At 40.5% G+C, this 12,620-nt stretch overlaps 1 protein-coding gene across 1 annotated transcript in view; it reads left to right on the forward strand.

The window, feature by feature from the left end:
- LOC126109555 (centaurin-gamma-1A) overlaps positions 1 to 12,620 on the forward strand; it is a 333,594-nt gene that overhangs the window by 249,582 nt on the left and 71,392 nt on the right. Inside the window, exons 8-9 of the mRNA XM_049914570.1 lie at positions 1,122 to 1,332; positions 8,050 to 8,206. Coding sequence (XP_049770527.1) covers positions 1,122 to 1,332; positions 8,050 to 8,206 — 368 coding nt within the window. The remainder of the gene's footprint in view (positions 1 to 1,121; positions 1,333 to 8,049; positions 8,207 to 12,620) is intronic.

Here is a 12,620-nt window from a genome sequence, read left to right on the forward strand (position 1 = left end):
AGTTATTACCACATACACCGCCGATGACGGGTTTCGAATTCTGGGTCGCTCTGCAGTTCCTCGCTTACGTCGTGTTAGTGCCGACGAGGTTTGCGAATGCGACATTCGGTTCTGCAGTGACTTTTGCATCTGCTGTCGTCCAGTGACCATCTGCTACGATCACTCGACACACACTTTCGTCCCCGTTTGTGACTCGGTGGATGCTATTTTTCCACTTTCCCTGTACGCGGAGAAATCTTCGATGGGCGTCTCGAGACACCGAACACTTGATCTCTGTCGGTCACGGAAGCCTCGACAATTTGCCCACATCTTATCTCTAATGTAACGCTCACAACACGGCCGGCACTTGCGACGTATCGAGGACATTGCACAGGTGAAAAACAACAGCGCGACCTGCGGGCTTGTCTAGCGTCTGCATTTATGTTCGAGCGTGCGTTTCTTGTGGTGCTTCCATATTTTTGCCCAACCCGCGTACAAACACTGTGAGATCTCTTGTGTAGCAGTATACATATTGTAATTCAGTTCATATAAATATATTAGTAACTAGTAACACGATAGTATGTTTATTTTTAAGAGTTTTCATCACCCGACAAGTAATCAGAATACTAAATGTTATTTACATAAGTGGTATCACCCAGAGGTGGTGGCGCAAGTCTTACACCACACACAAGCTGGAGTGCTACTCGTACTAGAAGAACGCAGATTGTGTACTTCTGGATAATTTTTGTGGAAGAAGCCCACGTGGTTGCAAGATTACGAGGCGGTGCAGACAAAACTCGAGACATACCGAGGTAGCTGCAAACCGAAGGTCATTGAAAGTTTCTACGCAGTTGAGAACATTAAGAGTAATTTAACATATTAATTTTTGTTTTTTTTTCCATTAGTTATTTTAACTTGAGGTTCTGATTGTTGACGAGGTTTTTTCGTATACTTCATCTGAAGTTATATTGTATAAACTACTATCTTTAATATTGTATTATTGGAGCTAATAATTAAACAACGAATACTGTTATGTAGGGAATATTCACACACACACACACACACACACACACACACACACACAGACACACACAGTCGTGCCTTTTCATATGCGTGTCAGCCAACTGTGAATGGAACTTCAGGAAAAGCCGCAGGCGGTCGAACCTGTTCACCCCCTCCAAGAAGGGCGAGGACAAGCTGAAGAACGGCACGGAGCTGGGCAGTGGACGAGCCATCCCACTGAAGCAGGGCTACCTGTACAAGCGCTCCAGCAAGGCGCTCAACAAGGAGTGGAAGAAGAAGTACGTGACGCTCTGCGACGACGGCCGCCTCACCTACCACCCCAGCCTGCACGTGAGTACCACTGTCTACACTCATTCCAGAATGAATTTTCACTCTGCAGTGGAGTGTGCGCTGATGTGAAACTTCCTGGCAGATTAAAACTGTGTGCCCGACCGAGACTCGAACTCGGGACCTTTGCCTTTCGTGGGCAGAAGTAAAGCTGTGAGGACCGGGCGTGGGTTGTGCTTCGGTAGCACAGGTGGTTGAGTACTTGCCCGCGAAAGGCAAAGGTCCCGAGTTCGAATCTCGGTCGGGCACACAGTTTTAATCTGCCAGGAAGTTTCAAATGTCCTCATTGTTCTCCATGATCTCCACTTTTGCAGAGAAAAATATTATGGTTTCATTGCTGATAACAACAACAACAACCACGATGAGCAAAGATCTATCTTATTAACACTGTTCTGTATTTGAAGATGTCAAATTTGATCATTCCATCAATTGAAGAGTAGAAATGGAAAATACTCTTAAGAGCTGTTGTTTCACAAAATGTGTTTTCAGCGCTGTTGTGTTCTCGGTACTCAGTTGCATGTCCCTAGAATTGATCCAGAGTCAAACCGTGGACAGACACGCGTTAGTAGATGGCGCACGGTCTTTGTTCCGAGCCGTGCTCTGGAGTTCCAAAACTTAAAATATAAGAGAAGTGATTTTTGTTGCCTGCAGCTCTACTATTTGAAAGCTCGCTACTGCGTTTCTTTACCTTTATTACCACTAACATGTGTTGCCTCAGCGTCAATGGCATTTGGAACAAAAACGTTCAGTCTGCTATTTTGTCACAAACTAACATTTTTAGCTCTGTGGCTGTGTGCAGAATACAAGCTAATGCTAGCAACCAGCTTCTGTTTATTTACACAAATAGCATACGTATTGGTTTCAAATTAAGTGATTCATCTCCAGATGGCTGTTCATGTTTATGTTTACCTTAGTGGTTGGGGAACGACAGCCAACAACCAATGTAAACAGCAACAAGTGCAACATAAATATGAGCAGCCATCTCTAGATGAATCTCCCGATTCGAAACTGCTAACTGCATTATTTGTGTAAAATAAATAACATTCAGGGTGTGTACGACCCAGCACAACCGGGAGATCCGGGAAAAACCCGGTAATTTTTCATCCAGGTGTAAACCGGGAAAAACCCGGGAATTTTTTAGAATTCTGGGAATTTTTCATTGTTTTAGTTTTCAGTTAAATTTTTGTGACTTTCACTGGTAAGAACAAATATTCTAACAAAGAATATTACTGTATCTCGCTACCGAACGAGGGAAAAAAAGGAAAAAAAAGAGAAAAAAAAACGAAAATTAAACTTAAGTTGCGAAGGAAATGCACCATATACAACAACAAAACACAGAGCTCATACAAGCGTCTGCCAACAGCAAAATGTGCCAAAGTCTTCCTAAAGACTATGCAATGTTTCATAACAACAAACTGCCTCCGATGAGCGTGACGTCACAACTGTTTACATTACATTCGTTCTGGTTACAGAAGTGTGGCAGTTAACTGCACAAGCAAAAGCAGCAAGCAGCCAGATGCTACCCGGAAAAATTTTACTGGTGCTCCTAAGCTGCCAGATTCACGTACGCGCAACAGGCCCGGAAGCAGGGGGCGGGGACAAACCGGGTATCTGCCCCGGGCGGCAGTTTCAGATGGGGGAAGGGGGGGGGGGGACGCCAAATTCATTTTATTGAGGAAAAATATCTTGTTTCACAAATCGACTAGCATCGAGCGCACGTTGGTCTATCGATTACTCATATGATTTTGAACGCACCCCTGTTGGTTTTTGAACAAATTCGAAGTTGATTTCTGAATGAATCGTCAGTTGATTTTTGAATGCATGCATAGTGTACGTGATGTCTCTGCAGGGGAATCCCTGTTGCATCTAGAAATAAACTTTCCTGCAGACGAAAGGTGACGGGTCAATACGAACCGAGCGGAATAAAGCCGAACGGTTGAATGGTAATCGCTGTTTATGTTGTTGACTGGGTTTGCAGATGATCAGTGTTGTTATAATTACTAGCGAATTCAGTAGATTCATACTACCAGAGTGGAAATAAACGACTAACAGGAATAACAGGCAACAAATATTACATATTGTCTTCTCTGTGTAGCCGAGATAATGAAAGTTTGACAGAAAAGTTTTGACCAGACCGCTACACTATTAAGGGCCAGTTATACAGTCCCCGGCTAGCAGCCGCTGAAGTTCTATTCTGGGAGTAGCACGGAAAACGCGTTGTACGAACGCGTAATAACGCCTAACTGGAGAATAAATGCGGGTTAACTAAACCGGTGATTGTGGCAGGGTTAGTGAAGTTAACCTCTAAGTTTTGACACTTGGTTCAAATGGCTCTGAGCACTATGCGACAACTTCTGAGGTCATCAGTCGCCTAGAACTTAGAACTAATTAAACCTAACTAACATAAGAACATCACACACATCCATGCCCGAGGCAGGATTCGAACCTGCGACCGTAGCGGTCGCGCGGTTCCAGACTGTAGCGCCTAGAACCGCATGGCCACTCCGGCCGGCAGTTTTGACACTGGCAGGAATGGTTACAGAATTAGTGATGACAAGATTGTTTGTTAGAATGAGGAAAGAGAAGAAACGGGGACTCACACAAATTACGGAAGTATATGACGATTCCAAATTTATATAAAAATTTCGCACTACTACTTTTCGATCTCACGCTTCAGAAGCTAGAGAGTATGAATGAAACGTGAAACTATTTCCTAACATAAAACTTTTTGCTTGTAATAGGCCTAATAGGCATTTGATATTGGTACTTCGTGAATTATATTCTGTCGTGTTATTTTTATGACTATTTGTGCCAAAACAGTCTCGTTTATTTGGTGTGTATAACAACTGCTGCAATATTAGGCAGGCCTATTTAATTTTATCTAGCAGACAGTGACAAAATACACGTAACCAGCCTTGGGTACTACTCGTATTTGTATTAACAGTTTACGCAGTATTAGATAACGATATTTCGATTTTCCACGTAGCAAAATGTTCGACAAACTTTAATGAGGTAATAGATTCTTTCGCCGAAAGGAAAGCACGTCTTATAAAGCTGTAGCAAGATTAGAGAGGAAAAAAAGCTAGGACTTAGGGACTGAAGAAATGTGTACTGTCTTGTTTGTCTCTTGTCTTTACTCGTTTTATGTATCCTATATTTAATTTTATGTCACACAAAACAGCAAGTTATTAGCTAACAGGCAGTAAAGACTGCACATTTCTGAAGAGTTCTTGTTCTGGCGGTTACAAATAATCCCATACAGTTTTAATTGCGAGATTTTTTAAAAGGGGACAGGATGTCAAACCGGTAGACTGGGAGCAGGAGAGGCACCACAGGAGATTTTAATTTCCACTGGCCTGAATATAGTTTGATGGCACCCATTACAGTTACACGTTTGAATTCCACACAGCGAAATACAGAGACGTGCGATGGAAGAATGCTGTGTGAAGAAGTGTGGCACTGCACAAGGCCAAATAACATGTCTTACGTTCCCTCGAACATAAATGTTTTATGTATCAGATTCTTAAGAAAGAAGTGCGCTACAAAATGAAGATATTTTTGAAAAGTCGATTTTTTAAACTTTTGGCGTCCTACCTCAAACGCCGCGGTCCGGAAACATCGTAGATCTGGACCTGAAGCACAGAGCAGTCAGTTGTAGCGGGGAGGTGGTAGTCGCCATGTGATCCGTGTTAAGTGAATTTGCTGTTTCCTCTTCATTTGTTGCTCTCACGTCAAATGAAAACAAAACGGAGTTCTGTGGTCGGGAGCTATCAAGTGAATTAAAATACATTCACATAATTACAGAAGGCTAAAATACGTTATTAGTGTCAGATTTTGTTTCGACCTTTCTGACAGTCAAGTGTTAATCGCCTTGGTACACAAAATCCCATGCTCTTGGAGTATCCTCGAATGTCTTGTTTCTTTTATGACATAATGTAAGATCTTTGAATGTTTTACACGTGTGAGCATACAGGCTTCCTGCGCCATCGTAGATGAGCGCGCGACGACGCCTGTTATCTGGCAACTGCTGAAATGAACCTATTTCTAACAGATCGCGGGAAAATATTCCGAATGGTTGTTTGAAAAGCGTTACTCTCAAAGTAAATTTCCTTTTACGCAAGATGAACTCTGTGCGCGAATGTCCGGTGAATTACATAAATCTTAGAGCGTTTGACTCTCATTCAAAAATCAAATCTTTGAGGACGACCATTTAGAATATTTTCGAGCCCAGAAGATCAGAAATTTATGTCGTTGTTAAAAATTTTACCGGCACATTTGTGTGATGTATATTAAAGCGTAATACGTGCAAAAAAAGATCAACATTATGTGTGAAAGGTTGCAGCTTATCAATCTTAGAACCAATATTATACGTGAAAGCTTTTCTTTTCTTATAGCAACAAGGTGTATATCAACTTCAACCATTACCTTTTCCTATTTGTGTGTTCACGCTGCTTAACAGTGATGTTGCTATTGGCTGACTACATCATGTGCCTTATGCTCTGAATATCCACTGTCATCGACTGGCGAGATCGCTTGACACGAGCTACGACTGGTTTACAAAAGCTCATCACAATCTCGATTTCAATCCTTCGGAAAGAAACATGCGGTGATTGGTGGAATATGTATTTATACTTCCGTAATACGAAAATATGCAGTGTACATGTTGCTGCACGTGACATATTTCCAAAACATATTTTTTCCCCTGAGTTTCGTTTTCTAAAGTGACAGGAAATTCTAAGCCGGTGTATAAAACCACAACTGTTGAAAGGATTGATAAGTTTTACAGTTCTGAGGAAAAGTATACTGTTAGTTAACACGGAAAGGCTATTTTCACCCAGGACAAAGTGTATTTTTAACCGGGAAATATCCGGGATATTTTTTTCCTCATCCATGTATACACCTTGAACATTATTAACAGTTACTGGATGCCATTTCTTCTTTGCAAGCATCAGTGTATAAAAACTTTCTTATTCTCATGTAGAACCAGTCGAATTCCTGGTACAGCACTCAGAAAGTTCTTAATAAAGTATTTATTTTCTAATTTTCTTTGCAGTGAACAGTATAATTCTGTACTTCCACAATACCTTCTCAGTTTTTTGGGCACATATCAGTTTTGCACAAACAGACATACACACTGTCTTTTTCATTCTCCTTATAAACGTCACACTTGGGAGTTAGAGCACTGACCATTTCCACTCTTCAGTTCTTTTTGTAGCCTTCCCCCTCTATGGTTCCCCAAGACTTTATAATTCTGCATTATTTCTGAAGATTCATTGTCGGTCATCCTTTCAGTATGATTTAAACATTTTATCTGATGTGTTTCAGGTTATTCCAGCGTGTTCTTTATACCTAATCTGACCCTACATCTCTCTTTCAGATGTGGTAAATTCTCGCACATCCTAAAGTCGAGTGTGGGAACCTCATTCCTGTTGCCTAGATTGTTCTGTTCAGGGTCCAACATTCTGCTCCATAAGGAACTGTAGGCAGTATGGTTGTTCTACGAAATTTTGACATTTACTCAACACTGACTTTATCATCTCAGGGTATCTTCATTGTGCTGCATGAACTGGAGAATGCTTTGATTTTGGAGTCAGTGTTGCTGGAATGTAGCCTAGATATTTAAAACTGTTACCCTGTTGCACAGATCCTACTGAGAGTTTTGTTCTTCTCAAATTTCTCCCAGTATCTTAGTTTTATGTACAGGTGTATCAAAATCATATATTTTTAATACTAAATACAGTTTGTGGACTGACTTTTGTAATGCATCTTCTGATTCTGTTATGATTAGTTGCTCATCTGCAAAAAGTCTGTTCATCTTTCATAGTCATGTCTTCTAAAGCTACCTCATAGATTAAAACTGATCCATGGCCTGGCACACAGCTTAAGTCTGCTAGGAAGTTTCAGTTTAGCACATACTCCACTGTAGATTGAAAAAAATGACTCTCTGTCTTCACCCATGTAAAAATTAAAGGATGTAGGTGATAAATAACACCCTTGTATGACATCTTGGATATTTGCTTCTTTTTTCTGATTTACCTTTGCTTCAGTATTTTGCTATAAAGGGTTTTAACAGAGCCTCTCTTTTCCTTTCCAATATTTTATGTCTAACCACTCTATTTGATAATATTATTAAAAAAACACACATTTACAACAACAACAGCTATGGTTGACTGTTTTGTGCATTTATTCTCTCATAACCAGTTTAAAGGCTAAATTCTGATTATAAAATGCTCTTCATCATAATAAAGAGCCTCAACAGTTGTAAATACTGGAAAGCTTCAGCAGTAGTGGTGATTTAAGAGAGTTGAGGTTTGTGTTGGGGAGGGCATTCGACTAGAGTAGTCCGTGCAGCTGTATTGGCTATACTGCTGTGGCGTTGTAATGGCCAACTCGTCTGCCTAGAAAGCAGGAGACCCGGGTTCAAACCTCAGTCGTGGCACAAACTTTTTATTCATTTCTTCGGCTTCTATTATTAATTGTAAAGAGATTCCCGAGTTGTGCTCTTACTGCTGCTTACGTCCGTTGACACGGTTACGGATTACGGTTTGCTTTCATTGAGCATATGTAATTGCCGTGTCTGTTTGCACATTTTCAGGCACCTCTACAGTGCTTAATATAAAGGCAAATAATTTGATAAACAATAAAATGAGTTGCACAAAAGAAAGTTTTTCTTTCGCTATTTTTGTAAAAACCTAAAATGTGTTCCACGTGCTGTTCCAGGACTACATGGATGACGTGCACGGCAAGGAGATCTCGCTGCAGTACGTGACGGTGAAGGTCCCCGGGCAGAAGCCGCGCGGCTCCAAGTCCGTCGTCTCGGCCGGCGCCGGCGCCAACAACGGCATCAACGAGAGCCTCAGCTCGCTCACCATCACCAGTAAGTGCCGAGACTTGACCTCGAGTTTTACCTAAAAATAACACGGGTGAGTCATTTCCGTATGACCTGTCAAGTGCCAGTATATGGTGCTCCAACAGGGAATATTTGGTGCTTTGACGCCACTGCCATTTTACATTTAAGTTCGATAATGGGAAGTCCCGGGTGGAATATGAATAATAGAAGCGTTAAAGGTAACAACTCGGCATGCAGTTGAGACACTGACAAGTTAAAAGACACACAAACTAGATCAAAAATGTTGCTAAGCTTTTGAGCAATGTTGAGTTTAGTTTTTGCACGTTTCACGTGTCTTAATTGCAGTCTCACAAAACCGTGTGGAATGTGTTGGTCTTATTCATTCACCTATTCATACACTCCTTCATTCATTCATTCATTGATTCATTCATTCATTCACAAATTGTGTCCTGCAATTCCCATCTTGAAGGAGGAAGAGCCTTCAGGGGTTTGGGATGACTCAATTTACACATTAACGGGCAGGAGCAGCCATTGCTGGCTGCTTCGGTATAAAGTGTGCTGACAGCAAATTATGACTAGTGCTAATATATTCTAACTGATAACTACTTCTAGATCACTTTAAAGAAACCTACTGTTTCTCCTCCTATAGGGTAATCTCCTCCTATAGGGATAAGAGTTTTATCGTGGGTCTCCACTAGTAATTTTGGGCTCATCAGTATCTTATAAACAAAGTCACACATTCTGCTGGTGAGTCTATCAATTAAAGGTACTAATTTGTAATTATGCCTGTAGAGGGTCTTGAGGCAGTAGCTAGCTTCTCCAGTGAGCAGTGAGGTTGTCTTGTTTTCATCAGGTGAGAACCAACAGCCATTTACTGCTTTAGATTATGCATTTTGACCACGAGCTGTTATATTTAACATGTATATATTGTATACCAGTTTTGCTCATAGGCCACCATTGCTGGATGTAACGTTAAACAGATGTTAGAAGCGTATCCCATTTTCCTTTTAAGCTGATAGGTCATCAAGGGTGTTACAGTGAAACCACACAAACAGCTTTCTTAATCTATCCTCGAAATGCTAAAAAACATATATTTGTTTCGTGCTTCTGTGGTACATTATCTGTTTGACTTGAAGCGATGTGAGATATGTTCATTAGCATAATTGCAACTTTGATGCTGTATCAGCTTAAAAGGAAAATGGGATATTGTTTTAACTGCTCTGTTTTACCTTACATCCGGTGACGGTGCTCTGTGACCGAAAGTGGTAGATGATATATAGGTTAAATAAAAAAGCTCGTGATTAAAATGTGCTTTCTAAAGTATCTAGTTTTCATTGCTGACAAAAACTTTAAAATTAGCAGTTTGTGTCAGTGTCTTTACAGTTATGCCTAGGTAAATATTCATTATGATGTTTTCCTTGTATTACACACATAAGAAACGCTATTATCCAGTATTAATACTTTACTTTACGCTAACATTTGAGGATGATAAATTTTTGTTTGCCAAGATGGCGGCATTGGTATTATGGGCCCCTCTGGTGCTGGATGTTTGATACTCCAATATAAAAGGGCACAAATTACAACCACTACAGAAGCTCCATTCAATTTTGTGTTGCAGAAGCATCGTGAATAGTTAACACCTAGCAGAAAACGAAAAGAAAAAGAAAGATTTTGGACAAGCAAGACACAATAAGAGCTTTAAAGTCACCATTGAGCAAAGATTGTGTCTAAAAAAGGCAGCAAAATATGGAGATTCTACATTATACGAAGGATCTTCAATAAGTAATGCAACACTTTTTTTTCAGCAAATTTGAGTTTAACAAATACTGAATATGTAGTGGAGCATTGTGGAGTATTCCTGATTTAGCTGCTATAGTTTCACGATGTTCTGGTAGGTGGTGGCACTATAGTAGTCTTCAGAATGGTGACAGTAACAGCAGAGAGCTGCCATTGCTTTTCATGTGGTGGAGAACCAGAATATTGCAGTTATTCACAGGCACTTGCAGAATGTCTGTGGAGACCTGGCAGTGAACAAAACTAAAGTGAGTTGTGTCTGTCACACCATCACAACAGGACTACGCAAACCTGTCCAATCTCCCGTGTGCCGGCTGGCCACATACAGCTGTTACTCCCCCAATTCTGGAATGTGCAGACATTCTCATTAGCGGATCACAATCGTACGTCTGGCTGCTTCACCGGATGTCTCTGTCGGTAGAGATGACACGCTTATCCACCTGTTGGAGTACTCAGAGTGTTTGCCTGCTGTGTTCATTGCCACCTAACAGAAGCCCATAAAGAGCAACAAAGGACTATCTGTGCTGAATTGCTTGCTCATTATGAGGCCGAGTGTGACAATTTTTTGTCAAACATTGTCACAGGCAATGAAATGTGTCGAAAATGTTGAAACGGAAGCTGTGGAGTGGCACCACACCACCTCTCCTGCAAAGAAAAGACTCAGAGATGCACCCTCAGCCAGTAAAGTCATGCTGACAGTATTTTGTGACTCTGAACGAGTTTTTCTGTTCAAAGTCTTCCCTTACGGTGCAACGATCGATTGGAAGTTTATTGCACTACCCTCAGGAAGCTGAAGAAATGACTTCGGCACGTGTGTCTCCACAAAACTGCTGACGAATTACTGCTTCTCCTCGACAACGTGAGGACGCACACGAGTCTGCACACCCACGACCTCCTTTGACTGTCCTTCCTCCTACACCCTACGACCCAGATCTCGCACCTTTCGACTTCCGTCTGTGTGGCCCGATGGAAGATGCACACTGCAAGAAGCAGTATGCGGGTGACGGGAAGGCTATTCGTGCAGCGAGATGTCGGTTCCTACATCGACCGGTAGAGTGATTCCGTGCAGCCGTATGTGCCCTCCCAGTACTACAGTGTAGGGCCATCGCACTGAATGGAGATTGTGATGAAAATTAGGGTTTTGTAGCCAAAAGAGTGGGAAATAATACGGTGTATAGGACATGTCGGAGTGTGGAAAGAATAAGTTGGATAGGAAGATTAAAAAATGAAGAGTTACTGAGAAGAGTGAGAGAGAAAAGACAGTTACTAGATGTAATTAAAAAAAAAAAAAAAAAAGAAATTGAATGGGGCGTATATTAAGAAAGAAAGATGGACTGATAAAAACAGATTTAGAAGGTTATGTAGAAGGGAAAAGGAAGTGAGGAAGGAAGAGATTTCAAATACTGGATGATTTTATGGACAGTACAACATACAACAGCCTTAAGATGGAAGCAATGGATTGAAGAAAATGGAGAGAACTGATGGTGGTGGTGATGGTGATGGTGATGATGATGATGATGATGATGATGATGATGATGTTGATGATGGTGATTATGATACGAATCCTGAGTAGAACAAACCTGCTTTCAGAAAAAAAGGTGTTGCATTACTAATTGAACATCCCTTGTATAATCTTATAACAATATTTGATTTAATAATGTGTGATTTTATCCATACTGGATCAGAGGTCGTGGTTGTCAATTTCATTGTTAAAAAAATATATCGGCTCAACCACTTGTTTATAGCGTAAAACACTAAGATTGACGCGTTTCGGAAGTCAAGCTTCCATCAATCGAATAATAAAAAGTAAAAGAACCTGTTAAAACTTGCTAAAATGGAACACTGTGTCGTGTTTGGCTATGTGTTGTGTGGTATCAACGAAGACGCATGGGCGGTTTACGACGATAGAGGAGAGAGCCACGTGGTTAGATGTTGAACACCATAGGCGACACCATTTTAGAATTTTTTATATTTTGATGACTATTCAGAGATGTACCTTGGAAGACACAGCTGCAACAAGGGAAGTAGCTACGATGTTTTAATTTTATTATCAATTTTATTTTGCCTGGTACAAGTTCCATTTTAGCGAGTTTTAACAGGTTCTTTTACTTTTTATTATTCTGATGATGGAAGCTTGACTTCCAAAACGTGTCAATCTTAGTGTTTTACAATATAAACAAGTGGTTGAGCCGATATATTTTTTTTAACATTATAAAGTGCGTTTCTTTATATATATATATATATATATATATATATATATATATATATATATATATTTAAAAAAAGGTGTTGAGACTTACCAAACAAAAGCGCTGGCAGGTCGATAGACACACACACAAACACAAACATACACACAAAATCTAGCTTTCGCAACCAATGGTTGCCTCGTCAGGAAAGAGGGAAGGAGAGGGAAAGACAAAAGGATTTGGGTTTTAAGGGAGAGGGTAAGGAGTCATTCCAATCCCGGGAGCGGAAAGACTTACCTTAGGGGGAAAAAAGGACAGGTATACACTCGCACACACACACATATCCATCCTCATATACACAGACACAAGCAGACATATATATATATATATATATATATATATATATATATATATATATATATATATATATATATACACCCGCACTTTATAATGTGGGAATG

This window comes from Schistocerca cancellata, chromosome 12 (genome assembly GCF_023864275.1).
Source record: "Schistocerca cancellata isolate TAMUIC-IGC-003103 chromosome 12, iqSchCanc2.1, whole genome shotgun sequence".
Classification (NCBI taxonomy): Eukaryota; Metazoa; Arthropoda; class Insecta; order Orthoptera; family Acrididae; genus Schistocerca; species Schistocerca cancellata.